Source organism: Temnothorax americanus, unplaced genomic scaffold (assembly GCF_048541705.1).
Source record: "Temnothorax americanus isolate GAGA-0224 unplaced genomic scaffold, ASM4854170v1 Scaffold17, whole genome shotgun sequence".
NCBI classification, from domain to species: domain Eukaryota; kingdom Metazoa; phylum Arthropoda; class Insecta; order Hymenoptera; family Formicidae; genus Temnothorax; species Temnothorax americanus.
In genome coordinates, this window is record NW_027509307.1 from 3,116,688 (window position 1) to 3,144,086 (window position 27,399).

The 27,399-nt window shown below is 36.0% G+C and overlaps 1 protein-coding gene and 1 long non-coding RNA gene across 4 annotated transcripts in view; one reads left to right on the plus strand and one right to left on the minus strand.

The window, feature by feature from the left end:
• LOC143895932 (uncharacterized) overlaps positions 1-27,399 on the minus strand; it is a 279,573-nt gene that overhangs the window by 228,791 nt on the left and 23,383 nt on the right. The window lies entirely within an intron of this gene.
• Invadolysin (leishmanolysin-like peptidase, invadolysin) overlaps positions 1-27,399 on the plus strand; it is a 260,628-nt gene that overhangs the window by 212,869 nt on the left and 20,360 nt on the right. Inside the window, exon 5 of the mRNA XM_077403383.1 lies at positions 9,062-9,144. Within this exon, the coding sequence (XP_077259509.1) occupies positions 9,062-9,144 (83 nt within the window). The remainder of the gene's footprint in view (positions 1-9,061; positions 9,145-27,399) is intronic.

Here is a 27,399-nt window from a genome sequence, read left to right on the forward strand (position 1 = left end):
CGATGGCAACTGTGTATTTGCATTTTGCTAACGGCGCGAGCGTATATAAAATAGATAATGACCTCGGATAAATAGATAAGAATGAAAATCAGGATTATCTGTATGCTCCTTCATTTTATGTATCCACTTATCTTGTGACAAGTGTTGTATTTTTTTTTATTTAATTGTTTTGATTTATAAAATAATTGCAAAAAATTTTTTGTTACATATTACGTTAAATTTTTGGATATACTTATTATCGCGGAGTAATATGAGTGGTTGTCGTTATTATAATTCGCGTATGCGTGCAATGATCTTACTAATATATTTATTAAACCTGTGATTTAATATTTATCAATATTCTCTTTGTATATATAGAGGCTATATATAGAGGCTATCAGTCTCGTTTACCTCTTTACCCTTGCGCCGCAAAGCAGGCTCTTCTCGTAAAATACAATTTCCGATATCATGGGAGGAAAGCCGTTTTCGCAAAGGCAAGCAAAGTCGTGCTCCTCTCGAAAGCTCTTTACCGTCTTGATAGCTGATACTATTAAGAGGATCATACGCGCACACGTACACGTATATATGCCAGATATCGGGTAACTCGTTGTAGAACGCTATTTTCAATTGTCCAAAATATTATTTTGTAATTTTGTAATAATGATAAATATTATGCAATGGATCGAGAGTTGTAAGAAATATTTATTATCGTACAGTGATTTTAATTTGAAGCTTATTACGACGGAATAATACGTGGTTCAAAGTCCACGTATACGAGGTTTATTAATCCGCGTACGTGGGAGAACTTGGATAGACAAATGATGCTGTTAAAACTTAGGACAGCTATCGGTGGTTGAGGGAAACCAGATCTTAATACCTCGCATGTATTTAATGATGTGCGGTTGCAGACTGTCACGATGTGACGTCCGGAACTCGATCCAGCGAGGGAGAGTTGTAATAATATACCGACTCTCACCCTGCAATATCTCCACCAAATTCAACTTCGCGTCATACATGCATGTATGTGAATATTATCTCCAGACTAAATATCCAGACTAAATACCCCATGATAATATATTTATATTATTGTGAAAGAGCTTCGTGTTATATATGTATAAGAGCAAATATTATTAACAAATATATGGAGGGGTAAAAGCCATAGTGGTGTAAGTCAATATTTTAAAAAATTTGACACACCACTATGGCTTTTATCCCTCCGGCGCGTATAATAAGCATAGTTTTATGCAATTTACATTTGTTTTCAATCTCGGATTTTAACACGTTCAAAATCTTCTGTTTAATTAATATCTTCCTCTTCACGCGCGTTACATTCTTTGGTTGAATCCGCACTCGCACCAATTGCCGGTGACAACGGGTCGGAGCAATTCGTCTTCCGACATACGTTATTTTCTTTCGCACCGGCCGCTACTTAGTCATCAGAAAGGCAACGAACGTTCGCTCCATGAATAAAACGCTAGTTATCGAGATCGTAAATCGCGAGGAGCATGCCGCGGCCGTTTGCAGTGTTTGCACCCGTATAGCATCAAGTGAAAACAGCGTGCGCGAACGCGCGCGCGCGCGCGCGCGCGAGGTCAGCTGTGGGATCGCCCGGCGCTTGATTTATTCAGAAAATTTTCACCGCGATACGATTCCCTCTTCCCCGCTGCCAACTTTGCGCGGTAAGTCGAATAATTGCCACCCCCGGGAGAGTAAATGAATCTAATTGCATCTAAAATTTAAATGGGCGTTTGGCATTTGCATTTAATACCGACGTCTAACTAGCTGTACGAAGCTCGATAAAGCAAGACCAACCGCCCAACCTCAACGTGGCCACAAGATTCGACGTCCTAAACAGGTCCCCTTGTAAAGGTCCAAGATCATTAAGTTGCGCGGTTATGCCGCTAACGTGTCACCTGATCGCACGACATGCGGATACATGTTGTAAAGCTAATCGTTCCATTAACGTCTTTGTCATCTCTTCGCGGAGAATTAAATAAATATTTTTGATAGTTTTTTAAATACTTTACTTTTAAGGGAAGATATCAACTTATTTAAATTAGAATTGAAACATGCTTAACTTGAATAGAATAATTTTTTCCACATGTATCTGCATGGTGTCAAAATGCGCGATATCAATATGGAACTTGAGAATTCTCGCAGACTTTTAAAAAACATTTATCGCAGTGAGAAATCTTACCCGAGTACAGAAGTTTAATGCGGTCAACTTCGAGCTCTCGCACAGTTCTAAACAATGTTCCGACGTAGGTCGATGTTATTTAGCAAGCGGCAGCGTCGTTATACTGAAACCTTGCCGCTTGATTGCTCGCACGCAGATACGCTTTCGAACATGACGCGAAAGGAATTACTTCATCAACGACGTAACATCAAACTTTAGCCTGAAAGCTGTCACTAGGTGTCCCAGTACGAACGACTACTTCGATTGCTTCGACGACGGTATGTCAAAGCGCTGAAACAGAGTTGCTGTAACTTACGTGATGAAAAGAGGAGAAGGTAGTAACAGCAAGGTAGCAACAGTTCTAATTTATTCTACTATATATAGTTAACGCTAGGAATATCTAAAATAATATATATTATTTTATTACGATATAAATACTTATTTTTGTTCTAAGGAAATTGCATTATTATATTCTCCAACACTGTTGCTAAAAAAACTTTGAAAAAAATTAAAAATTAAATAGTTAAAATTAAGTAAATCACTAAATGAATATTTCAGTCTCAACCAAATTTGTAAGACATATATATCGATTTTTTGTATTTATATCTCGATATTTCTCTTTTGGCATTCTAATGCTGTCAGTTAGCTCAATGAATAATGTAACATGGTTTGAATTTAATGTGCTTATATGCGCATATATTTTTACATCGATCGAAATTTAATCGATATATTGTAATTAACATATAAAAAATCTCGGAGAAAATAGTAGGCAACATTTATTTATTATTTTGTTCCACTCAATTATCTCAATTAATGTCATATTTATATCAATAAATAGGATTAAAACTTGTAAAGTCTAATTTTGCTTTCGAACTTTTACTACTCGCTCAAAGGTACTTTCTTCGAGCGTCACCGCTCGTCATAGCTCGAGTTGTGACTTTACGCGTGCAGATAGTACCCCTTGCGGGAAGCTACTCATCCTTGCCTTGACGACGGAAAAGGCTGGCAACTGATAAGACGGCGGGAGTTACGCAATATTGTGATAAAGGCGAACGTCGTCCTTCCTGTGTGGGGTGATAAACGCGACGCGGAGACTCGTAGACGCGCGCGGCAGACGCGGAGAGAAGGACGCTCGGCATCCCGTCGCGCGATGCGAGGAACGCTCGACGGGACATGGCGAGGCACCGGGAGAGAGGAATGCCGGTTAACGAGGATAAAGGGCATGGCGTAATGGACAGTGTGCGCTGAAATTCATGCCCGGCCATAAGAAAAATTGGACCCGCCGACGCCGCCACCGCCGCGCTTTTCCCACCGGAAAATTAATTCGTTGGAACTTATAACACGGTTCTCTCGCGGTGTGTGCTATACACGGTGGCCGATAAAGCGCGGACGTCGTTAGCAGGAAGAAAGAAATTCCAAGTCTGAGGGTGTCGACTTTCATTAATGAAGTTTCAAGATAAAGAACGTCATTGATCGCAACTTTGAAATTTTAAACGTAAAATTATCAAAGCTTTTTTCTGCCAGATTTCTGTTGAAGTTGAAACTGCTGAGAATTAGACTTCATAAACGTTTAAATAGTTGCAAATTAAATTACGAGATATGTTTATTAAGAAAAACACACATATGTTTGATATACTAATTCATTTTTTCAGAGTTCACGCTATATGTCCAATGGAATATTGTAGAATTTTTAGGCGTAAAATATTTCGCGGATTGGCGTCGAATGACGATAGAATTTTGTCCCTTTTTTTTGGTGAAGAGAGAAGATCCCTGTGTATATATCGAGAGATAAAATAATATTTTGTTTTGTGTGTTACTATCTACAGAGCGATAGTGCGAGAGTTTTGACAGGTGTATCTTGCCGTGTTTATCCACGTTACCGCAGAATCCCATCGTAACGGATAAAAATCGCGCAAGCGATTTTGGAGAAGCTGCGATCTCAGCACGGATTATTTTCCTTTCCGCTTCAATCCGTTGATGTGCTCGGCTAAGATCACCTTTTCTCTCTTTTCCGTTACTGTGAAAAATCCTACATGTGAAACTTTTCAGATGTACAACATCGCAACATCGAATTGTACGCGTATAAAATTTTCTAGAATGTCCATCATTTTTCCCGCTGTCAGAATGAGACAGGTCGAGAACTGACGTCGCGAGCTAGCTAATAATTATCACGGTCGTTGGCTGAGCTCTCATTTTTAGAATCGTATTTTTCCGAAACGGTCGAGACATATTACGCATGCAGGATTCGCGTGAAATAAAATTCAGCAGGCCGAATTAATCGCCCGCGATTCTACGATGGAACCAGCTGGCATTCGTGTACGTTAAATAGGTCGTTTCCAGGGACCTGCGAGCGCGCGCTACCATCCACCCAGCAGCACGGCGGGCGGCAGGACCCGGATCTGCGAATCCGAAAAACCAAGAGAGAGACCGCGGGCCTCTGTTGGATCTCTCCACCGCCCTTTCAGCATTCATCCTTCTTGCTGTTCTCGTTTCATCTCTTCTTTTTTTTTAGTGAGCGTTGACGCAACGCCAAATTGAATTCGGCCTCGCGCGACGGTTCGTGAATAATTCTGCGAGAGCAGCACCCGTGTGTCGTCTCTGTCAACAATAATCGACCGGTTGTCGCGCATCCCTCTTCCCATCTTGCAAGCTGTCTCTTTTCGCTGTGCGCTGCAGCCGCAACTGCAACCGCGCGATGAGGACGCGATGAAAAAAAAAATATATATAGACAAAAAGAGAGCGATGCCGCCAGTTGTGGGGAGTCGGGGGTTTTTCTCTCTTATATTTTATCCGGCGCGCGCGTATCGATTTATTCATCGCGGAAATCGAGCGTAACGAGGCGCAAAATGCCTCCAAACATCGGACCCTGTATCTGTCCGCGTCCAATTTTGTATTCCACCCTTTCCGCGTTCTTGCGGTCACTTCTCTTCGCCTGCTTTTTCCTTAAATAAGTTACCATCATGAACAGTTTCATTGCTCAGTACAATTTCACTCCTCGCAAATTCGCTACTTGTCGCTGTTTAAATACACCAGCCATCAATTTCCTCAACACGCCATCGTTATTATTATGCCGCTATCTCTTGATAGCAGCCAATTAAACGTGACGAAAATGAATTTATCATAAAATTACATTTAACCGTTTTGCTTTGCAAAGAGAATTAATTTATCAAAAAGTTTAAAGTTTTAATTTTCGAAAAAATTAATTGCTTTCTCATAGAGGAAGCTTTGTTTTCATAAACTTCGTATATGGACTTTTGATCGCATATAAAACTAGATCTAATCAAATGTTAATGAATTATATATGAAATAGGGGTAGAAAAGAACCGAAGAAAAAATTGTTTTTTTAGTTTTTGATGTCAATGAGTTCCTTATGTTTTAAAACGTCGAAAAATCACTATTTTAAAAAATGTCGGTATGTGCGTATGTGTGTATGTATGTATGTATGTGCCAAATTTACCGAAATTTCTATAATTTCTATAATTATAAAACGTGGTAGTCATCATTGACTCATTGCCAAAATTACTGCTTTCGGAAACAATCAGGAAAATGCGGGATTAATTTCACTCCTACAACGGGAGCCCCCAATTTTCAACAGAGCACCTAACTAAACGTCACGGATAGATTCCACGAAAACTGACGAGAAATAACTCTTCACGATAAAAATCATTTTGACTCTACGCTGATACGAACCACGCATTTGCTGGCGTTCACCTGACGCGAGAGACAGTGATAAGGCCTCATCACAAAGGCAGCAATCGCGACTATATATAAGGAACGCGGTAAGAACGCGATAATCGCAATAGTAAATTTGACAAATATATACCGAAAGAAATTTAAAAAACTAATTTAGAACTAAATTAGTGTCCTAAATTTAGAATTAAAATAATTTCAGAACTAAGTCGTTTTGTTTCGCAACTTTTAACTTGTAACTGACAATAAAATGCCAACTGCCGACTCTCGTAACTATTTTCTCAAACTACATTTGCGATTCTGTAAAACAGAAGTCAAATCTCATGAGTGAGAAGTTAATATATTCGATCACTAGCTTAGCGCATGAAGTTTTCGTATTCTTATTTAAAAATTTTTTATTATTGTATACGTTATAAAAATTGGTGACAATGTCAAACGCAAATTTTTAAAAAATTTCTTGAATTTATTTATGAAAAGATTTTTTGATATGTTTAAAAGTTAAAATCTGAATAAAAAGATATAAAAAAGAAAGAAAAGAAAATATTTAATAGCGTTTTAATTTAAGAAATTTTGTGTTATACGCATTTCGATTTCGTGTAATCCAGTTTGCACAAATTAGACAAATTTATCTTTATTAAGATACAGCTCTATACATATAGATATAAGTATTTTATTTTTGTTGTCTGAATTCTATTGTCCAGGAAAAAAAATTTTTTATTCTTTTTTTTTCTGAGTAGTTTATATAAATACAAAAAGTTACAATACAATTTCATCAGCAATCGATGTATAAAGTATAAAGATGAATAAATAAGTTGTAAATTAATCGCAACCAATTAATGAAACTCTTCTTTATACGTTTTAATATGTTAATTATAATTGTAAAAATTACTAAAAAGATATTGGTATAATTAGTTTATATTTAGAAGTAATTTAGGGAATTTTGGCAGGTATTAATTATATCTTAAAATATAATTCAATATTTGTGATAAATAAAGTCAAAAAATACATTTCAATATTTTACGTAATAAAATTTATCATGATTGGTGATGATTTAAAACAGGCATATTGCATATGACGTGTGCTAACAGAAATCTTTTTTGCGTATTTTAGTTTTTGTTTATTTCCGTGGATATTGGAATGTATATATGTCTGTCGACTTTGTCTCGTGAATTTTATTTTACGTTTTTTCTGACAAGGTTTATACCCTGACCATCATACTGCTGTTTAAACATTATTCACATTAAAATATTGCATTTTGCCGCGATAAAATCTCTGTTATTTTCTGAAACGGCTTTATGTTATTATCACAAATGGAATATCGGTTTCGAATCATAATTTCCTGGCGATGCGACAGTTTATTTTCCCTCCCAATGCCTGTAGATAGGAAGAAAATGTAATGGAAGGACACGAGACTGTTAACGGCTCGTCTCCTTCCACGATGCAATCAGTGAAAAATAATTGCAGACAAAATTAACCGCTTACGCAATCAAGTCTGTTTTAATTATCAAGCGCTCGCCACTACGCCGATATTAATATGGTGTGCATCTGTTCGAACGTAAAGTTTTTTATCTGCGCGTGCCATTGGTTTAATCGCACGTTCTCAGGCGGTAATGATCATTTGTTTAAGATAGTCGAAAGTAATGCGCCCCATTTCTTCCTTTCTTCTTCTTCTTCGACATATTTTAACGAAATAAGGAAACAGCGCAAAGAAAAGAAGCACTGCGTTCATTGTACTGATTTTTCTAATGATATGAAAAATACATTTTTTTTATGTTTATTATTCGCTTATCTTTATCTGAAAGTTGAGTTCTGTGTTTCATGGCAAGATAATAAGGCCCCTGGCCACTTTGTATCAAAATTACGTATAAAATATCTTAAATAGAGAGACTATAAAAGGATCAGAAATTTACAAAGCTTATGAATTTTCATGGTCTTCGAATATCTTGATGAAACTATAATATTTATAACATGTGCGTCTTGACATTTCTATTTCTTACAGACAATTATCACTGTTTCACTAAGAGGTATAAAATGATGTAATGTCTCATTTCGAGGGAAAAATACGTAACGAAAAATATCTGATTGTATGAGACTTTGTCGGTTGTAGACATTTATAATTATTTCGAAGTACGTTATGCAAGACGAGTTTTCTCTCCTTCTTCTTAGTCTTGTATCCTCGGAGAATTCTCTCACCTTTATACTTCTTTCTGTTACTTTGAATATTACATTTGAGCAAATTTTATAATAAAAACAAACTCCGATATATTCGCATATCGAACTCCACTTTGTTTATATAAAATCACAAATTGTTAATTCTATATTAGAATTACTTTATTCTTGGGATACCTTTTATTAACACTTTATTAGTCTTTTATATATGGTGCAAAAAAATATCATTTCTGTGAAAAACGTTACATTACAATAATAATTATAATAAATTATAATAATTATAATAATTTCGTCGGATATTTTATTCAACATAGAGGACTGTGATTACTCATTGTGTATAACCATGATAAATATGTAGAACAAAGGGACGTGTTGCTCTGGAATCGACGTTAGACTTTTTACGTCCGACATGAATTGTAGTGGCGAATGTCGGAATTAAAAATCACGCACAATCCGACACCCTTGGCCAGGATTAACTCTGAAAAGCATTCCGTTCTCACAAGACCGTGATTGCGCGTACATTATAGAAAGGCGCATTATAGAAAGTAATTTTGTTGTTACATGCCCGCGAAACTTCATAAAATCAGACCGGGCGCTTTTTCCATCTACGAGCTTGGATTATTTCATTCTTTCGGTGTTTTTCATCGCGTCCATTCCGCTCGTTCGCTGTACGCGATTTCGTCCGCGTTATGTTTTCGCGGTCTTGCTTGGCCACAGGCGTTTCGCAGACAGAGAGAGCAGAATATATATTAAATACAGAATGTTGCGTAATGGCTCTGTTATTCTCATTCTCTATGCAGTGATAACGCAATCAGCGATGATATTTTTTGCAAGAGATTTAGATTTTTTTCTTGCTGGCACACACTTCTCGAGCGAAGATGTTTTAAGTTAAAATTAGTTGTGTAACTCGCTTATGTACATTTTTGTTTGATTTGTTCGATTGTTCGATGTATCGCGTACTTTTCTGTCTATTGGATGTTCGACGTGTCGCGTAATATATGCATAAATCCTGGTGTTATTCAAAATTTGTCTGTCGTTTGATTTCAGAATACTATTTTACCCGAGGCTGTGCACTTTTGGGAACGAGCATTGATGGTGCGAGAGACAAAGAGCACCATTAGATTGAACAGGTAAGGATATTACTTAATTATATATCCTATTTCTTTTTACAGCCGATCGCGATTTTAATTAGACAATGTTTCACTTTTCCTGCTTATATACTGAGTGATAGTTTTTCAACTTGAATACTTATCATAATGCTTTAGAAGAGGACATTAAATCATTATAATCATCAATAATAAATAGGTACTATATTAATTATTTACATTTATAGCTCATATTTTTCGTTCTTTGGCCACCATCACGCTCTTAACGTTCAAGCATTGTTCTATCTTTGTTACTTACAGAAAATTGAACAAGAACAGAGTACGCTTATGGCGCTAAGAGCGTTGTTCTGGAACGTTGCCTTAGTAGGCAAAAAAAATAGAATATTAATATCTTAAATACTTTTTTAAGAGACTTCATAATTTGTAACTATTTTTTACAAGGCTTTGGGCAAGTAGTTTTAGGCAGAAATTATAAGTGTATTATATTCCATTAGGTATTAGTAACAAAATATTAATTATTGAAAAACAAACTTTTTTAAGACAAAAAAGTAGCGGAAATAAAAGGAAATGAAGGAAGAATATTAATGCTAGATAGTGTAATCCACCGAAGACCGTTTGCATTCTTTTATTTTAACATGTTCACATACATTGCTGCAGTCATAGCGTTTATTTGCATAGATTTCAAGATGCTAAGCTAAAAGCGTGTGAATATGTATCGCACGTATTTGCGTGTTCGCGCATAACCGTTCGTCTGATTTACCACTGTAGATACACGTACTAACGTTATTATATGGTCTTGCAGCATTGTGACGTGCATACTTGTCGTGATCCAATACGTTGCTGCGATAAAATAACGTTCGTTTCGAAAAGTGATTGTTCGACACAGCGATGAGGAGTAAATTGTTCAACGTTTAATTTTAAAGTTTTCTTTGGAGAGACTAAATCGGATTACTTTTTTTATTTTTCTTTATTTATCTTTTATTATCGTTTATTATATTATGCAACTTTATGAGATTTTAGTTCTCTAAAAATGCAAGTGGAACCTAAATTGAATTCGTCATATCCAAAAATGCATATTAGAAAATATGAAATTTCCCACACATGAATAGTTGATATATTCGAAGTCTTTTTGCAGCAACATGTCGGCATCGGCTGTGTTACTAGACACATCGGAAAGAGATAAATGTTCGCCGTTCGTTCTCGACCCTTTTCCGGACGCGGTATAGCCGGCGTAGTAGTTTGGCCGCAGATACGCTAGCAACCTAAATTAATGCATCCGTGTGTCCGCCGACCAGATAAATAGAACACATGGAAGTGCATGGACATAAAGTCGCGTGCGTGTACACATAACTGCATAGTTATGTGGTTTTCCGCGCTTGTAAACAGGCTCTACATTCCTCCCGTGTTTCTAACGAGGCATGACTTTTCGCCGCGATGTAGGCACGTAATTCCGAAACCACGTGCGAATTGTCTCGCGTGAACAGCCATTCGCGAAGACAGTGTAGCTATGAGTTTTCTGTGATTACCTAGCATGTGGATGACTTAGTGCAAAAGTGTGTAACTCAAGATACTAAGCTTTCTTGCATCGGGGATATCACTTTGCTCTCGTAAATGGAACGTTCTCATAACAGTAAAGCAACAACTGTGTTGCGGATTGGAAACTTGAGGAAAGAAAAAACTTTATATTTTTGTAACCTTTTTGATGTTTTAAATTTAAGATATTTATCGCCAGAGATATGTTATAAAACAATTTTTATGAAATAATTGTTTTTTTATTGTGTATGAAATTAACTTCAAAATATCTTTGCAAATTTAGCGATTTAATTAAAAATAGTTAAAAGTATAATTTAGTATAGGTAAGATAAATTTATAGTCAAATAAATGTGTTCAGGAATTTATCCCGTTTATCTGTTTAATCTCTCGTGTATATGATTTCTTGATTTCCATGTCATTCATTAATATTATTATTTATTATAATATAATATTATTGCGCGCGATCATCTTATTCTCGATGTATTAAATTCATTGAGTATTGCACTTCCTCGAGTATATTTTTTATCGAAACAGATCGCGTTCATATATATTCATTCACATTTTTTCTTCTATTTACTACCTCTCGCTCTTATTCCTTTCTCTCATTCAATGTGAAATTATAAAAATTGCTTGTACATTAAATGCATCATTTCAGCCTGAGATCAGAGCGCCGGTATAGACAATACTCTTGATAATGGAGCGATTATTCCCCCATCTAAGCCTACGGATATCCCGGACAAAAAAAGCTTTACGCTTCCGGTATTCACTGCTGCCGCAAGCAAAGGGTGTTAAGGGTGAAAATTACGCGAGGGACGGCCACCCTCCGCTTAAGCTGTGGCCAGTGCAAGTTCGATCGATTGGAATGGACGTGCGCAGCACGACTTTCTTTAGTTTATCGTGCTCAAGCGTATATTTTGTATCCTTATAGTGTTGACGCTCAGAGAATAAAAGAGAAGAGAGCTTACGAGAGATAGGTCGAGGCGCAAACCGGGTGCCGGATATAATACAGAGAAATGCGTGAACTAAAATAAGACAAGAAGAAACGTGGGTTCGATTCTAGGGCACATACATCAATCTCTTGTCAACTTTCGTTTCTATTGCTGCCAATAAAAATCCAGGCGGGAACTCGTGGTAATCTTCGCGTGTCAGCTGCCTCCTCGCGAAAAACTTTGCACGTTTATCGATCTTCCATGTATCATTATATACTATTTCCCGTCACAGCTGCGGTGCAAACCGGAGATAAGACATTTGCCATTAAAGTACGTTCAATATAGAGTTGATCGAGTATCCACGCGAATGGAGATGTCAAATTCCGGAAAACCGAAAGTGCGAATGACGTCGTGCTTTACGCTAGTTGCGTACACTACATTTTTGATGAAGGGAATGCATATCCATATATAAATATAATAAACCGGAAAAAGATTGCTTTAGCAGGGTTAACTTTGCGCTACAATAAAAAAGGAATATCGAACAGAGTATTGTAATTGTACACAATGTGCCAGAAACGGTTTATATGTATATTTCTAGTAACAATAGAGCTCTGTAACGATTTCTGCCGTAACAAAGGAAGTTTGTAGAACCATGGAAAGTACCAGAAAATAATATAAGTATCAATAAGATACAATGTCGTTTGACATGGACTTTAAAACGTTTTGTTATTTTCATCGACAATGTTGAAAATCTTTTCTCTCCTTTTATTTTTTTTTAAACTTTGATGTAAGATTAAAGTAGTTGCAACAATTTCTCAAGTTATTCCATCTAAAAGATATGATTTACAATAGAACCACGGAATAAGAATCAATTTTTCATGGACATATCTTATCTTTATATTAATTTATTCCTGAGCCTGAATATAATTTCTGCACGATTTATAAAGTAAGTTGCCACAGAATTTTTATAAAATTATCTTCAAATAGAACTTTTTTTTTATAGAACAAAAACGAATATATTACAAACACGCAATTTTTCATGAGATGTTAAGAAAATTGCATTTTTTATTTGCAATTCTCTTCCTTCCAAAGATTAATCGCGTCGAAATATCGTGTACAATGTATCCCGGATTATGGATGGGCAGCACATTAATTCGTGTCGGTCTTCACAAAAGGTAAATGTAATGCCTGTCGCTCAGAATGCAGAGTGAAATCGGATCAAATGAAACCTGTGCACAGGGGCGCCCACGTATACCTACAAGCGCAGGATTGCGTTGGGCACGCGTCAAAGGAGATTCGATTTGAAAGAGAGAGAGAGAGAGAGAGAGAGAGAGAGAGAGAGAGAGAGAGAGAGAGAGAGAGAGAGAGAGAGAGAGAGAGAGAGAGAGAGAGAGCTGGTGCTGGTTGCGTTTAAACGGGGTGAGCACGCGTGTAACGTTTATCGGTCGAATGCGCGCTACGATATGGTCGGTAAGGGGCAAGGATTGCGGAGGATGATTCGCGGGTCGTTTACATAACGCGATATTACGGCATAACGACTGTAACGCTTTAATGCACTTCCGGACCGTGCATTGAGTTGCCGATTGAAGATGCTTTGAGAGCCTCTTTAGCCACGTTTGCATGGAAGCAGTTTAGCTTGCATTATTCTCTCTCTCTCTCTCTCTCTCTCTCTCTCTCTCTCCTTCCTTCTGTCCCCCCTCTCTCTCTCTCTCTCACTTTGTGCTTTGGATCATGCGAGCAGAATCTGTCCGTATCTAAACAATGCGCACAAATCTGAGTACTATGGTCTTCGATAGAGACGTTACCCATTGTCGTTTGAAACATTGTTCAAGCTTTCGCATTGCTATATCTAACCGATCAATATCGTATTTTCTCTTAGTTGTTTCTGCATTTATTCTATCTGAAGTATAAAATGTAGTACATTTCAGTGTACTATATAGGAAAGTCTTTTACAATTATTAGTCATTAGAATAATGAACTTTCATCAATAAGTTTTTTTTTCGAAATGTGTTGCTTTTTTTTACATGGTATATATTTAAAAAATATATATGTAAAAAACTTAAAATTATATGTTGTCACATATGCAAAACACATTTAGAGCAGTTAATTTGAAAAATGAGATATTTCGCTTTGTAAAGTACATTTTATTAGTACGATATGTATATTATTCATATCTATTAGTAATAGAGATAAATGAAAAAGAAAAATGATGTAGTGGTGACCATATATTTATGTCCATCCGACACAATGAAACAGCGGTAGTAATTTTATATTTAAGGCGGCTGTATTTAGGCTAGTATCTAGGGAACCTGAATCCTAGCAGAAAGCTGTAATTACTTCGCGTCGAACATAAATCTCACGTAACGATGAAACGCGTTAACGTCCGCTAATAGCATTAATTAGAATGCCCCTGCGGGCGTACGCGCTAACGCGAATTGTATATCTTGCAATTAGGGCAATTTTTTCGGTATTTCCTACTTTTTGTGTGACCGCGTACTATGCACGCTACTAATTATGTTGTCCTGATATCATAATTTGCATTTTTAATAAAGAATATTGGACTATCAATCATTTTTTAACACTTAATATTGTTCGAAAATATAAGCTATAAATTATAAATTTTATAATTTGTTTGTTACTATATTTCTTTAAACAAATCCACAGAAAAAAAAGAAGTGTTAAATCAAGACTTATATACTTGTATATAAGCAAGACTATAATTTTATAAGAATTTCAACTTTTTTTTTTTTATTAAACTATATAAATAATCTTTATTCTCAAACAAGTTTTCTTCGTTTAACACAATTTATATCTCATTTTGAGATTATAGATTCTTGCTTATATACAAAAGTAGGTATATAAGTCTTGATTTAACACTTCTTTTTTTTCTGTCTATATTTGTATTGACGATTCAACCGATTAACTTTCATTTCCATATTATCAAGCATAATATAATTAATCCAAGTCAATCAATCATAAGGCATAATTGGCAAACTATTTATAGATAATTTATATGCCTCATTTAATCTGACAGTTGGAAATAGCGTGTATGTAACTGATATAATTTAATGTACAACGCATTAAATAATCAAAGTGTAATAACTGAATTTATTGTGTAATTAATAAAGGATATTAATATATTCCATTGCAAAGCTTCTATATAATAAATAACCTTCGAAACTCTATGTGTTTCACATGTATTCACAAAAAATATGCTGTTAATTCGTACGTAAATATTGACTAGTTAGAAACGAAAACTCTTTAAGCAACAATAAAACCAGATGATATCAATTAACAAAGCAGAGTAATAAAGCGCGGTATTACACTCGCTGGCTTATGTACCGGTTCAATTTAAAGGATTTATTTTTTTTTAATACGGATATCACGCGCCGCAATCAGGGTATTGTGCATTTCAGCTTGTATTGGCTCGATTTCCGTCAATGGCTTTGATAATCGCGCGTACATAACATATCATTGAAATTTCTATGGGAATGTTGGCAGTATAATCACCTGGCCATACAGTCAAGCGTCACATATTTATACGCGATATGCATGCCAAGCAAAATATTCTATATTGCCCGTATCTCTAACTGAATATGAATAATAACGTAGAGAGAATGTACATAGATATGGCAAATATTATATTTTTAATTCCATTTTAATTTCATATAATTATACATGTTCAATTTTACGTTCAATATGTTAATATTTTGAATTTAATATCGTATTTACGTACTACTCGTACTAGTAATATATAAATACGAATTCCGTCAAAATTTTCCTAGCATTTATGTTCCAAGTTGAAATTATATATGCATCAATACTTTGAAGTTTTATTCACGACATCGTGCATGTTTTTTAAATATGATTTCTTCTTTGGTAAGATTGCGACTACTCTTGACAAATATCATCTAATACATTTTTTACACTTTGGGTATTATGAGCATAGTGTCGCTTATTAATATCCAGGAACTTTCTCTCTCTCTCTCTCTCTCTCTCTCTCTCTCTCTCTCTCTCTCTCTCTCTCTCTCTCTCTCTCTCTCTCTCTCTCTCTCTCTATTGCATACCTGCATCGATATACGACCAGCTTCAGTTAGCCGTGCAAGACCGTAATTAATTTTAATGATCTCCCAGCACGACAATAGCGCTTAACTGCCTCTCGGTTCTCGGTTCTCCCTGTACCAGAAACGCGTACCTATCGTAATTCGGTCGGAAAGTGTGAGTGAGTGAGTGAGTGAGTGAGTGAATGAGGAGTGAGAGAGAGAGAGAGAGAGAGAGAGAGAGAGAGAGAGAGAGAGAGAGAGAGAGAGAGAGAGAGAGAGAAAGCGAATCAAATTTCAGCGAGCGCGACGTCGCGGTCGTTGTACGAGCTTCAAGAATTATGGATTATGGTAATCGTTTTGTTTTAATCCGTGTAACCCGGTAAATCACGCCGGGGCAATCAGGATCGTCATAGTTGAAATGCGGAATAGACGCGCGCCACGTGTCCGCGGTAACGATTTCAGCTAGTATCGGCGATCACGGGAATCCTGGGTATTTTCTACGACCATATGACTGGGGCCTCAGGTAATCACATCCATTTACAGCTCGCGCGTGCGACACAGAGACATTTTAAGCCGGGCTTGCCGGAACGTTATGGATATGCCAAACGACCTCCGGCGGCAGCGTAATTGAATTTGATGCGATGACCTGCAAAGCGCATGCTTGTTTCAGGACAACGTTGATTCTCGTTGCGACGCTTTAAGGCTCGGATCTGGATATTCGATCTCGGCTCTCTCACATATTGATAAATTTAGTAGCCGGGTTGCCTCTCTAGAGGAGAGTAGTGCAATGTAATTCGATGATATAACGCGTCGCGCTTTTCGATTTCTTTTCGCTGTACGCTTTCCTTTCTGGTTGAAATAATATTATAGGAAAATATTTTTGGAAACGTAAAAAGAAATCGTGATACATTTGTGTGAAGGCTGAAGAAATACCTATATACTACTGTAAAAGTCAAGAATTCTATCATTGTATAATTATCTTCTCTTATAATCATATCTCTGAAAGTTATGAAGATACAAAAAATGAAAATGGCTTACAAACTTACATAACAATTATTACAGTATATAATTGTTAGAACCATAATGAAAGATTATTAAAATATTCTGGTATATTTAACGTTGTTAAAAGAATCTATTTATGAATAGATTAATGTATATAATGATTTACTATATTATTCTCTAAGTGCAGTTAACGGAAGAAAAGTTTTACCGTATAAAGTGATATTTGGAAACTGTGTCAATGTATCTGTGAGATTTGTGCGTATAAAGCATTTTGTTGCGAAGCAATAAAAGTTAACAAATTCCTTGCGCTACGTTTGCTATTAACTTAAAAAAAAAGAACTTCTTTCAATTAGATCTCCGTATCTGATGTCAGTTTTTCCGATACTTTTTATTATGTTTTGTCTGCTTTACGTGACATAGATCTTATGTTCAATGCTTTCATTATTTCCTGTTCCAATCATTCCATTTGTGTTCTCGCGTCGTAAGTAAGAGTCACGGAACTTTTTCATCAAAACTTTCGTCGGTACTCTCTGACCGTCGAATCCCGAAGAAGAGGACGTTGCTTACATTCTTCTTTTACTTTCTGTCCATCTCTATCTCGGATTTCCGGATCTGCTTTATTTCTCTGGCTCGCTCCGTTAGAGCATTTCTCGACAATAAAAGTTTTTTTAAATGAACAAGAGGAAGAGTAAAGCGAGAGGATGAATACATCATATATAGATGATTATTATTTATGATATCCTCAAATATATAAACGTGAAAATGAGAATAACAACACAATTCGCGTGTCAAAAACTTCACACAATGATAATATAAAGAATAAACGATTTAACATACACACATGCACGCACGCACGCATGCACAGTAAATTAATATAATTATACAATGTAATATATATTTATCTCTGCCATTATCTTTTTGTAATAGGATAAAAAATAAAAGATACTATTTAAAAAATGTCTCATCAGATATCGCGGATTAACAATTAAATAATTATATTTTTGCGTAAAATTTTAATAACTTAATTATCAACATCATTATCTACATTTTGTTAACGAAATTGCATAATTCGACGGCTCGGCTTTATCACGCAAAAGCTATACCAAATCACTCAAGTGCCACCGAACACGATCGCGGACTGACGAGGTATTCGGTTAATTGGGCGAATCGTATCTACCAGTTGCTTGTCTCTCGAAATCGTGTTTCCGTAGTTATAACTAGCTATATGTAGCGGATGTTTCTGTTCTGGCTTATTTGGCTCATCTGTTATATATAACTCGATTGTCACACGCCGGAACAGATACGGGATATCCTCGTAAACGATAGGTCAGAATACGGGCAATTAGTTTTGTAAATATACTATAGTGTTTGCGTTCTCGGTAACAACCGTTTTTGCGTTTTTTTTTAAATCGCAAATTTTATTTTATTCATATTATTAATTCAACTCTATATATGTATATTCTATATATTTTTTGTTATTGATCTTGTAGGTGATGATCCCGGAAAGTTTTATTAATTTTTGTAGCAAATATATGTTATATTTTGTAATTCATATATTTAATTTTAATACATTAAATGTTACATCTCATTATCGAACTCGGTAGCGGAATTATTTTACCATCTCATTCTCGATATGTATGCAGATAATGATTTAACACCAGAACTGAAAGACTAAAGTATTTCGATAGAATCTCATCTTGCGGACTTTGGATTATAACCACAATACTGGCTGCCTAGATTGTCTATTAACGAACGGAGAATATCGCTCCGTTGGGATTTACATCGGTATTTACGGATATAGTTGACACTGCAGGTGAAATTATTGAACACCAAATATTTCTCAGTTGACGCGACAGTACAAATCTTCAAGCGTTGTCAGAAGCGAACCATTTGACGCAAAATATTTATGCCATTATATTTATGCAATATTTACAAATGTGAAGCGAAAACGTCCTACTTTTCCAAAGAAGTGAATTTTATGATATTGAGGAAATGCATATTCTATAATGTAGAAAATTCGGTTTTCACACATTTCGCTTCTATTCTGCTCGTTCCAAATTGTTTCTTTTGTGATCTAAATTTCGATAGAGCAGTACTTTTGATTTGGCCACCAGAAATAAAAACGTACAAAAGTTATAAATTCAGCATCATATTTTATACGTGCACAGAAAATCGAGATCAACTAACATCGAATGGAAAGCCAAATTTGAATTCGCCGTATTTCATAAAACTGCATTCCATATTTTTTCGTTATTATGCTTGTACAACCACCCGGTATTATGTACTCCAACAGCTGGTGATACTTTATTATTCAAAATGAAACTTTCGGTTCGAATATAGGTCGCGCACATTTGCTTCGCGAAAAAGCGAAGAGAGCTGTAGAGAGGTAAATGTGAATTCTATACTTGTTTATAAATTATTCAATCCATACAAGTTAAAGAGCGAGGTGCCACATAAAGTGGCGTTAATTATTCCCAGAAGATTAAAGTTAAAGAGAAATAAATACATTTACAAGTTAAGTTTTATAATTTATATGAGAAAAATAATGAAAAAAATAATCTTTTTACTAGCGTTAAAAAGTACAAGTTATATTTATATAATCTGAAAAAAGAGCTGTGCGTATACGAAATGTTATTACATTTAGAAAAGAATTTATTATTACATACGAAAGAGATTATTTTAAATTCTGCGAATTAATTATCGAAAATATTAAGCGTCTAAAATTTACTCGCAGCTCTACCAAATTTGTAATGGACTTTTTATCGAGAGTTTGTGCGGCGTTCTATGCTCGACAAAGCTCTCTTAGACAAGGAAGAAAGCAGACTTGAAAGCCCGGCTTCGGTGAGATGGGCAGGTTCTTGAGTTAAAACTTGGTAATCCCGCTCCAATTATTTAGGCTAATAGCGAAAGTTTCGTCGGCAGTCGCGTTAATTAATTGGCAAATAGTTGATTTTCGAGTCGGGCCGTTTTTCCGGCTCGGTAGATTTTCGTTCTCGTTGTGATTTAGGTGTGACTGGTGTACGACAATAATCCTCTAATAAATGCTTTATGTTTACATTTTTCTTTGTGGCTTTTATTCCTACTAGATCAACATATATGAATCAATTTATACCTATATACTTATTTTTTTCTCTCTGTTACAAAATGTATGACATCTTGTGTATACAAAGTTTTGAAATTGCAACACGCACGTCGCTTCAGAGATCTTGATAAATGCCGCTTTATGTGTAAATGAAGTTACGGGCACTAGTTGAACGTACTCTCCTGCCGTGCTTTATCCTAGAATCGTGTCAAAACGCTGCCGTCGTACCACCATAAGTAAACAGTGCATTCTCTAGGTTATCCTTTCCTTCATCTCCTACTATGCAATGCATAACAACGGGAACTCTACGTCTCAAGACGCAATTGTTTGCCCAAGGTTCGTTGCCGCAATTTATTTCGCTGTCACCTGTCCATAATTTTTCACAGCATAAAACGTGCCATGTCGAGAACAATAAATCTAAGAACAAAAAAACAGTACTAATAAGGAAGAAATATCGTAGCCGTAATTCCACATGCCTTTTCCGCGAGATGTAATTAATTAACGACTTAGAAAGCGCTCTTACAAAATCTATCATCATTAGGAGCTTTACGATTTTTATAAGTCTTTACTGAAATTTTTGTCATGCAATTAGTGTTGTGTTTTCTTTTCATTTTATTTCATCCTCATATTAGATAAATGAAGAATTTAGAATCGAACGACACATTTAGCATCAGGATTGAAAAATTAGGCTTTATTATAATAGCTTGATAAATTCATCGTTGAATACGTTCGCAAAATGTCCAATAGAAGACCGCTTATTTCATTCAAAAAAATGGATTAGGAAGTTATCAATAGCATCGGGAGATTTCCTATTTCTTACAGACAAATCAGACGTGATATTAACAGTAATCTCTAGTTGAACGTACTCTCTCCCTGAGGAAGAGACGATCGATGAAGAATAAATACAGCGTTAGAGAATACTGCACACAGCAGAGAAATACTTCCAGTCAAACATGTTTAATAATTCCTGAATCCTTTTGAGATGTACGCGATAGAATTTACCTCGCTTCGTCTTTTTCCCACTTGCTTTTTCATCTTTCTCGGTTCTCCGTGACGTAACGACAGAGGAAGCCAAGTTTAGTCCCGCTTATGTATTCCCTTGCTGCTTATCGGAGCAGCCTCCGCGCCTCTGGAGCGAGAGCTATAACGAAATCTATGCGTATAGAATCAATCTTGCACGAGGCTTCCGGGATCTTTCACGACTTTTGGCGTTCCCCCGTAGCTTTCGCCGTCACGCAAAAAGACACGAGCGAGGAGAGTGACGCCCGCTCATCCCACTATTCACGATACGAAAAGGAGGACCGTTGCATTATTCAGCGAACGCATACCGAACTGTACCGGATACGGGAAGCATATTTCTTATTTTTACAAACTCCTCTCGCTCGGGAGTCCGGCGGCGCGAATTTGTCGTGTAGCTATACATGAACGCCGTAAACATCGATCGTGCTATCCGACGGAGATTAAGCGAAGCGGAAAATGCAAGGGACGTGCATTGGCGAGTAACGCTCTGTTTTGAATTTATCGAAAGACCGTCAGACACGAAAACCACATTGAAAGTACGATATGAATATGAATTAATTTTTTTACGGCCTGGTCTGTTTCCGTTCACCATGATTGTGTCTTAACTAAAGCTGTTACGATGCGCTCAATTTTAGATGCACATAAAATTACAACGTTTTGTTGCAAATTAACAGATTTCTATAATAATGCATGTTATATAAACTCACGCAACGTTAAATGTAGGATCAAACCTCAATCTTAGTCTTCATAATGTGATGAAGCGATATAATGTAGGTGATTTATGAAAATATTGATATGTTTTCTGTAACTTTCATTGATGAAAGTTGAGAGCACTCTAAAATATATATACTCCGCAAAAATTCGTCACAATAAAAGCGTCGTGTCTCCGGCTTTTACATCACGGAGTGAGAATAAAAAATAATACGAGCTGTTACACTGTACGTATTGAAAAATCGACTGACATGTAATACTTAAAATGTTTCCCGTATCGGATTGACAATATTGTTAAATTTGTTTAAGAATTTACAACTGACAAATTGCAACTGATAGATTTCACATCGGCATTGAAAATTACTTTTATAATTAATAGATGTATTTTGTATTTTGTATAGTTATGGTTATAGCTATTGTATAATTGTGCCCTCTCTTTCGGAGATCCATGCATATTTCAAATAAAAGTTATTATATCTCTTTCCTCTCTAAAATACTCGGAAATAAATCGGTATGTATGAAAAACATTTTTCCGATAAGGAACAAATATCCATTCTCGAAGCTGACATGAAAACATCACGTCGTTCATATTCATGTTCCTCTGTTTTAATCGAACTTGTCGTGCATGGAACATCAAGCTTCCTGGTTTTACCATGATCACAGGCAACATTAAGGGTATATATGAAAATCATACAAGAGAGATATCATATACCGCGCCGCGCAAGAGTATTTTCAATCCTGCATTATGGATTGCGTTTCATGGAAACAGGAGACATCAAACGCATACGAAATGAGAAATCAAAGCTTACCTGAAAATATTGCAAAAGGGGGAAAATAAAACGTAATTATTGGGGGATTGCTTTCTACTCATTTTAGGGTCGAAGTTTTTTTTATTAATTATTTTCTGAATGACGTTTATTAATAAAATTTGTGTTTAAAATTACTAAGGAGCACTTTTTAGATCATAAATATCTTGTAAACTGGCATATCTTACTGAATGCTTCCTCTATAAGGAAGCAAAATGAAGCGCGAAGTGCTTACTGTGTGATAAATTTACTAAAATAACAAACGATAAGACAATCATATTTAAATCATGAAAATTAAAAACAATGCGATGGAAACTTCTAAATTTTTAAACTGCCGATTATTTATGTAATAATGGCGTAATGCAACATCCGCTATATGCTATTCTTTTCTTTACATTAAGATCTTTCTACATTTATTTATTTATATATTATTCAGTTATTTACAGTTGTCCAATAATTAAAAAGGTGTAATTTATTCCCGTATAAAACGGATAACGTACAATCAAAATATTTTTGGATCTTTTAATGTTTTTTTAGTTACAATATCTTCAATATGTACTTTATATGACATGCTGCGTGACACTAATCCGGTTTTACAAGCGCGATGTATCGATGTGCTCGCACCCTGCGTCGATCCATGCCATATGTATTCCATGTTATCCGCTCAACAAGCATGATCTGTCTCTGCTAAAGACAGATAGATTAGGACAGAGAGAGAGAGAGAGAGAGAGAGAGAGAGAGAGAGAGAGCGCAGGAGTGAGGCAAAGAAAGAGAGAGACAGCAAGATGCATTAATTCTGAGTTGCGAGACGAGCAGTCCCTGACATTAGTTACCGACATTCGGATCGGTCCCCGTTATTAATCTTAATCTCGATACTATGAAACCGTGCAGACTATTCGTTACCGGAGAACGGACGAACGTGACATTTTCCTCCGCGCCAATCCGTATCGTGATATCGATCTCGCACGGCCACCACCCTTTACCTCTTCTTTTTTGGATCTTTCGTACTTTGAGGACTAACCACCCCACTGCCGCGTACCACCACCACCACCATAACCACCACCTCCGGATGACGAAGAAGAACGAGCTTGTTGCGACGGCACATTTAAAAAAAAAGACCAAAAGAGAGATACTGGCCGTACCGGTGCAAAAAGAGTGGAACAAGGCGTGCCGTGAGAAGGAAAAATCCGATCGAGACAAAGGGATAAACGCAGATGGAGAAAGAAGACTGTCTCGTGAGAAAAATAAGAAAGAATGAAAATACCAGATTTAAAATTATTATTCTTGAAGGATGATCAATGTACTCGTATGTACAGAAGCAAGCAATAACTAGAGATAATCAAGCTAAAGCTAATGTTGCATAATGAAGCGATTACTGATCTGAAAGTATGCATAATAAAAATGTATAATAAAAGCAATTGGATAAGATCAAAGTAATTAAATGATTTCATGGGTATATCAATGTTCAAACCATCTCTTCGCGACTATTGTATATATTGACGTGTATATTTCAGATATGTATATGTAACTCATGTTACAGGCATCATTTCGTAAGCGTACGTGTTGCACAGTTACGTAATCGGATAAAGCGTATTGTGTAAAACGCTTATATTTTTGATAGCTTCGCGGTTACGCGCAAGATCGTTTCAAACGCGCCGCACTAGAATACTTTTTACGATTCCTATTATGACAAAAATTACCACGCTGTGAGCTTTACGATCTCCCATATGGAGAAGATTATAACGTCATGGGGGAGATACGAGATTATAACGTACGACGGGCATTCGAAATTTGTGGTTATACTTCAGTTGATGGATACTTTACTGCGACGGAGTGTAACTATACATACATTATTGTATTCCGTACTGTATACATACAGTATTGTATATATATATTATACTCTCGACAAAATAGTTACGGATAAGATTAGTTATTCAAAATATTCGTTTAACTATATCATCGATCACAACAAATAGATGCCACGATGAGTTAGCAGAAATATGTAAAAAAATAATATGGACGGAAATCGATCATCGCTACGGGCTCGGCACAACATTGTAAGCGTGCCTAAATGACAGTCTTGTCTGTAACAATTATGTTATAAAATCAATTTAAAAGATATAATTAAATTATCAAATAATCTATATCATAATCTTTTTCATAATAATTGAGGAAATTATTTCATCTAGTCATTTGGAGTGAAATCAAATAATCACAAACTATTGCTCTGATATATTTCCTTTGGTCATTTTTAAATATCTTTATAATAATAACGTTTTATCGTTATCGAGTAGTAACGCTTAATGTTATTTTTTTATGCTTTATAAAGAACAAATTTCTTAAATTTATATTTCAGATATATTGTAGGTAACAAAGCTATTAAGGAAAATGTCAATTGAAATTATGCATGTCCTGCAAAGCGCTCAGATTCGCCGCGGCTAGTGGGTGCCCGTTCAAACTTTTAATCGGATCACTTCTCGGCGTTTATTTTTGTTCCGTTTTCGACTCGTCCCATCTCGTTCCCGTCGCCGTTGTTCTGCCTGTCATTCTCACTTTCACCCGCGCTAAATCGCTCTTTCCTACGAACGTCCCTTGCCAATTGGCTGGAGTCGTGCAGAACCGAGCCTGAACTCTTTTTCCTCGCATGAATGGCATAAGAGACGACGACGAGAATTATTGGAAAGAGCAAGCGCACGCCGCTTTGGCAAATTGTCAAAGAAACCTTGCCGTTGCATCGCGCAAGCTGCTCGCGTTGCGTCAAATCTGGTACAACACATTCGTCGCACTAGTTTTGTGACTGCGATCGAACATTCTTTTACTATATAGAATACAGTCTATTCTTCAATAATAGATGTAACATTTATATTCATCATAAAAATAACAACGTACAAATAATTATGAAAAAAAGCTCTATTAATAATTATATTAATATTTTAATAATTGTGTTGTTTGCGAGATGTCTCGAAAATATATTCGTCCATTAAATGATGATATGAAAAATTTCAAAATATATTTTAATGTGAAAGTATGTACGTTTTTGGATTTTTAATAATAAATTTGATAATTGTACGACGTATCTAATTTTAAAACATATGCTGCAAATTATCTGATATCGATCTCTTTTTCTCTCTATCTATTTAGCTGTCTATCTCATAAAATTAGGATTTATTCTCAAACTCGACCAGTCGCGACCAGTTCGATTTTGCAGAAACTTAGTATATGCATTCAATAAAATGGCTACGCTGCCCTGGCATCAGCGTAGAACGACAACGTGTTCGAACGGCCTATAGCACGGTTTCTCTTCTACGCGGCCATACGGTTTTCCTTTATCAACCTCGGCGGATCCAATAGGGATTACGGGAGACTGGATGGGATAGCGCCACGGGATAGGATGGGATAGCATCTCCTGCAGGATTTCCGGGGATCCTCTTCCTTCGATTCATAAATATCCCCCGGCTATAATACCCCGCTGAAAAGGCTCCCGTGAGTATCTGCGCGATACTCGCTATCGGTACAAGCTCCCGGCACCGTTGATGCAGCCCTCCGCTCTCGCGAATCCATTATTCGCAACAGACGAGCGCAAAATTTACTTTCACGTTGTGTTCCGATAACAATGATCTCCCTCTGTGTAACGTTTCAAAAAATTGACGAGGGTTAAAGGCGGTTCAGCCGTAGTGACATTCTAAATAACTCAACCTGCTCCCGATTGTTGCCGTGTAGAGAATTTAATAGTATAATCGTTTACTTTATTTTCTTATTCAAAGTGGATTTATAATTTTAATTATTATTAGTTAAATTAGCATTAGACAAACGGTTTGAAATTTAATCAATTTAAATTTTAAAAATCTTTCTTTCTGATGTGTTAAATTGTCACATCGCATTTTACTTATATACCGCAATAAAAATGAGCAATAAAACATTTTCGTATAGGTACTGATGCTCCTTAAGCGCAAATAAGTTCTAGATTGATCGAGCTCGTTGCTAGAATCCCTTCGAAGCGGCAAGTAATATGGAAACTTTGCTTTCGCCTTACGTCTCAGTAGGGTGGCAAAGTTCTTGGAAAATGTTACGGTAGACAAGTTTTTATCTCTCTTGGAAAGTTGCGCTATAAGCAGCCGATATATCCATTCGTAGAATTCCTATTAAAAGGTGTTCTGCGAGCAAAAGTTAATATTTTTATCCGCGAGATTTTACGGCAAGCGCGTAACTCGCTAAATTAATTTTCGATTTATCGAATAATGAAACGTCGCTAAGTTGCTACTAATTTAGGAATAAATAATGACTGTATTATTTGACTGGGACGTGGTTTTACTCAAGCTAATTAGCAAAAATATCAAAGGTTCGTCAACGTGTCAACTCGACAAAGATAAATTTAGCAAGCTATCAAAGAGATTTGCAAGAAGTTTAAATTATGAATGGCTTTAGCCAACCTTTCTGAAACGCCTTCAAAAGGACATCTTATATGTCTCGTAAATATGATCGTTTTTACTTTCACATTTTCTAAAACGTTCGCGCCGGAGAAAACAATGTACTATTGTCCCTTTGAAAAGGGTGCGCTTTAATGCCAGCTAATTAACGAAATACTATCCTATTCGGTATCCGTGCTACGACGCGATCTTTTTTAAAGTGCCCTTGTTTGACGTCGCTACATGAAAGAGCTTTTTTCGTTGTCACGTCGACATTGCACGAAAATTAATTATTAGCTGGCAGCTTTGCAAATTTTTCTTAGCGTCGGCTACACTTTAAGTATATGCGGTATCAAAAGGTTACAGGTTATACAAAGGATAATTAGTGAACTTCGAGTGCGTTAACAGATCACATTGTAATTGGATCTCCCCCATCTCTCGCACGTTGCTTGAATCATCTTAATTATATTCGTTCGTAATGATATGACTTTTTTACCGTAGATTTTCATACTGATTGGCAATTTATGTTGAGCGTTTGAGGATATTTTAATTAATATGCGAACGAATTTTGGATATTAATTAAAACTTAGTTTACTTTCTAATAATACTTATCAGTATTATTTTTTATCTATCGGAATAAATAAAATGATTTTCCCCCAAAATACTCCAAATTTTTTTGATAGAATATCTCATCGATTCTGAATATATAAAAAAATTACTTCATAATGATATGGATTATCATAATAA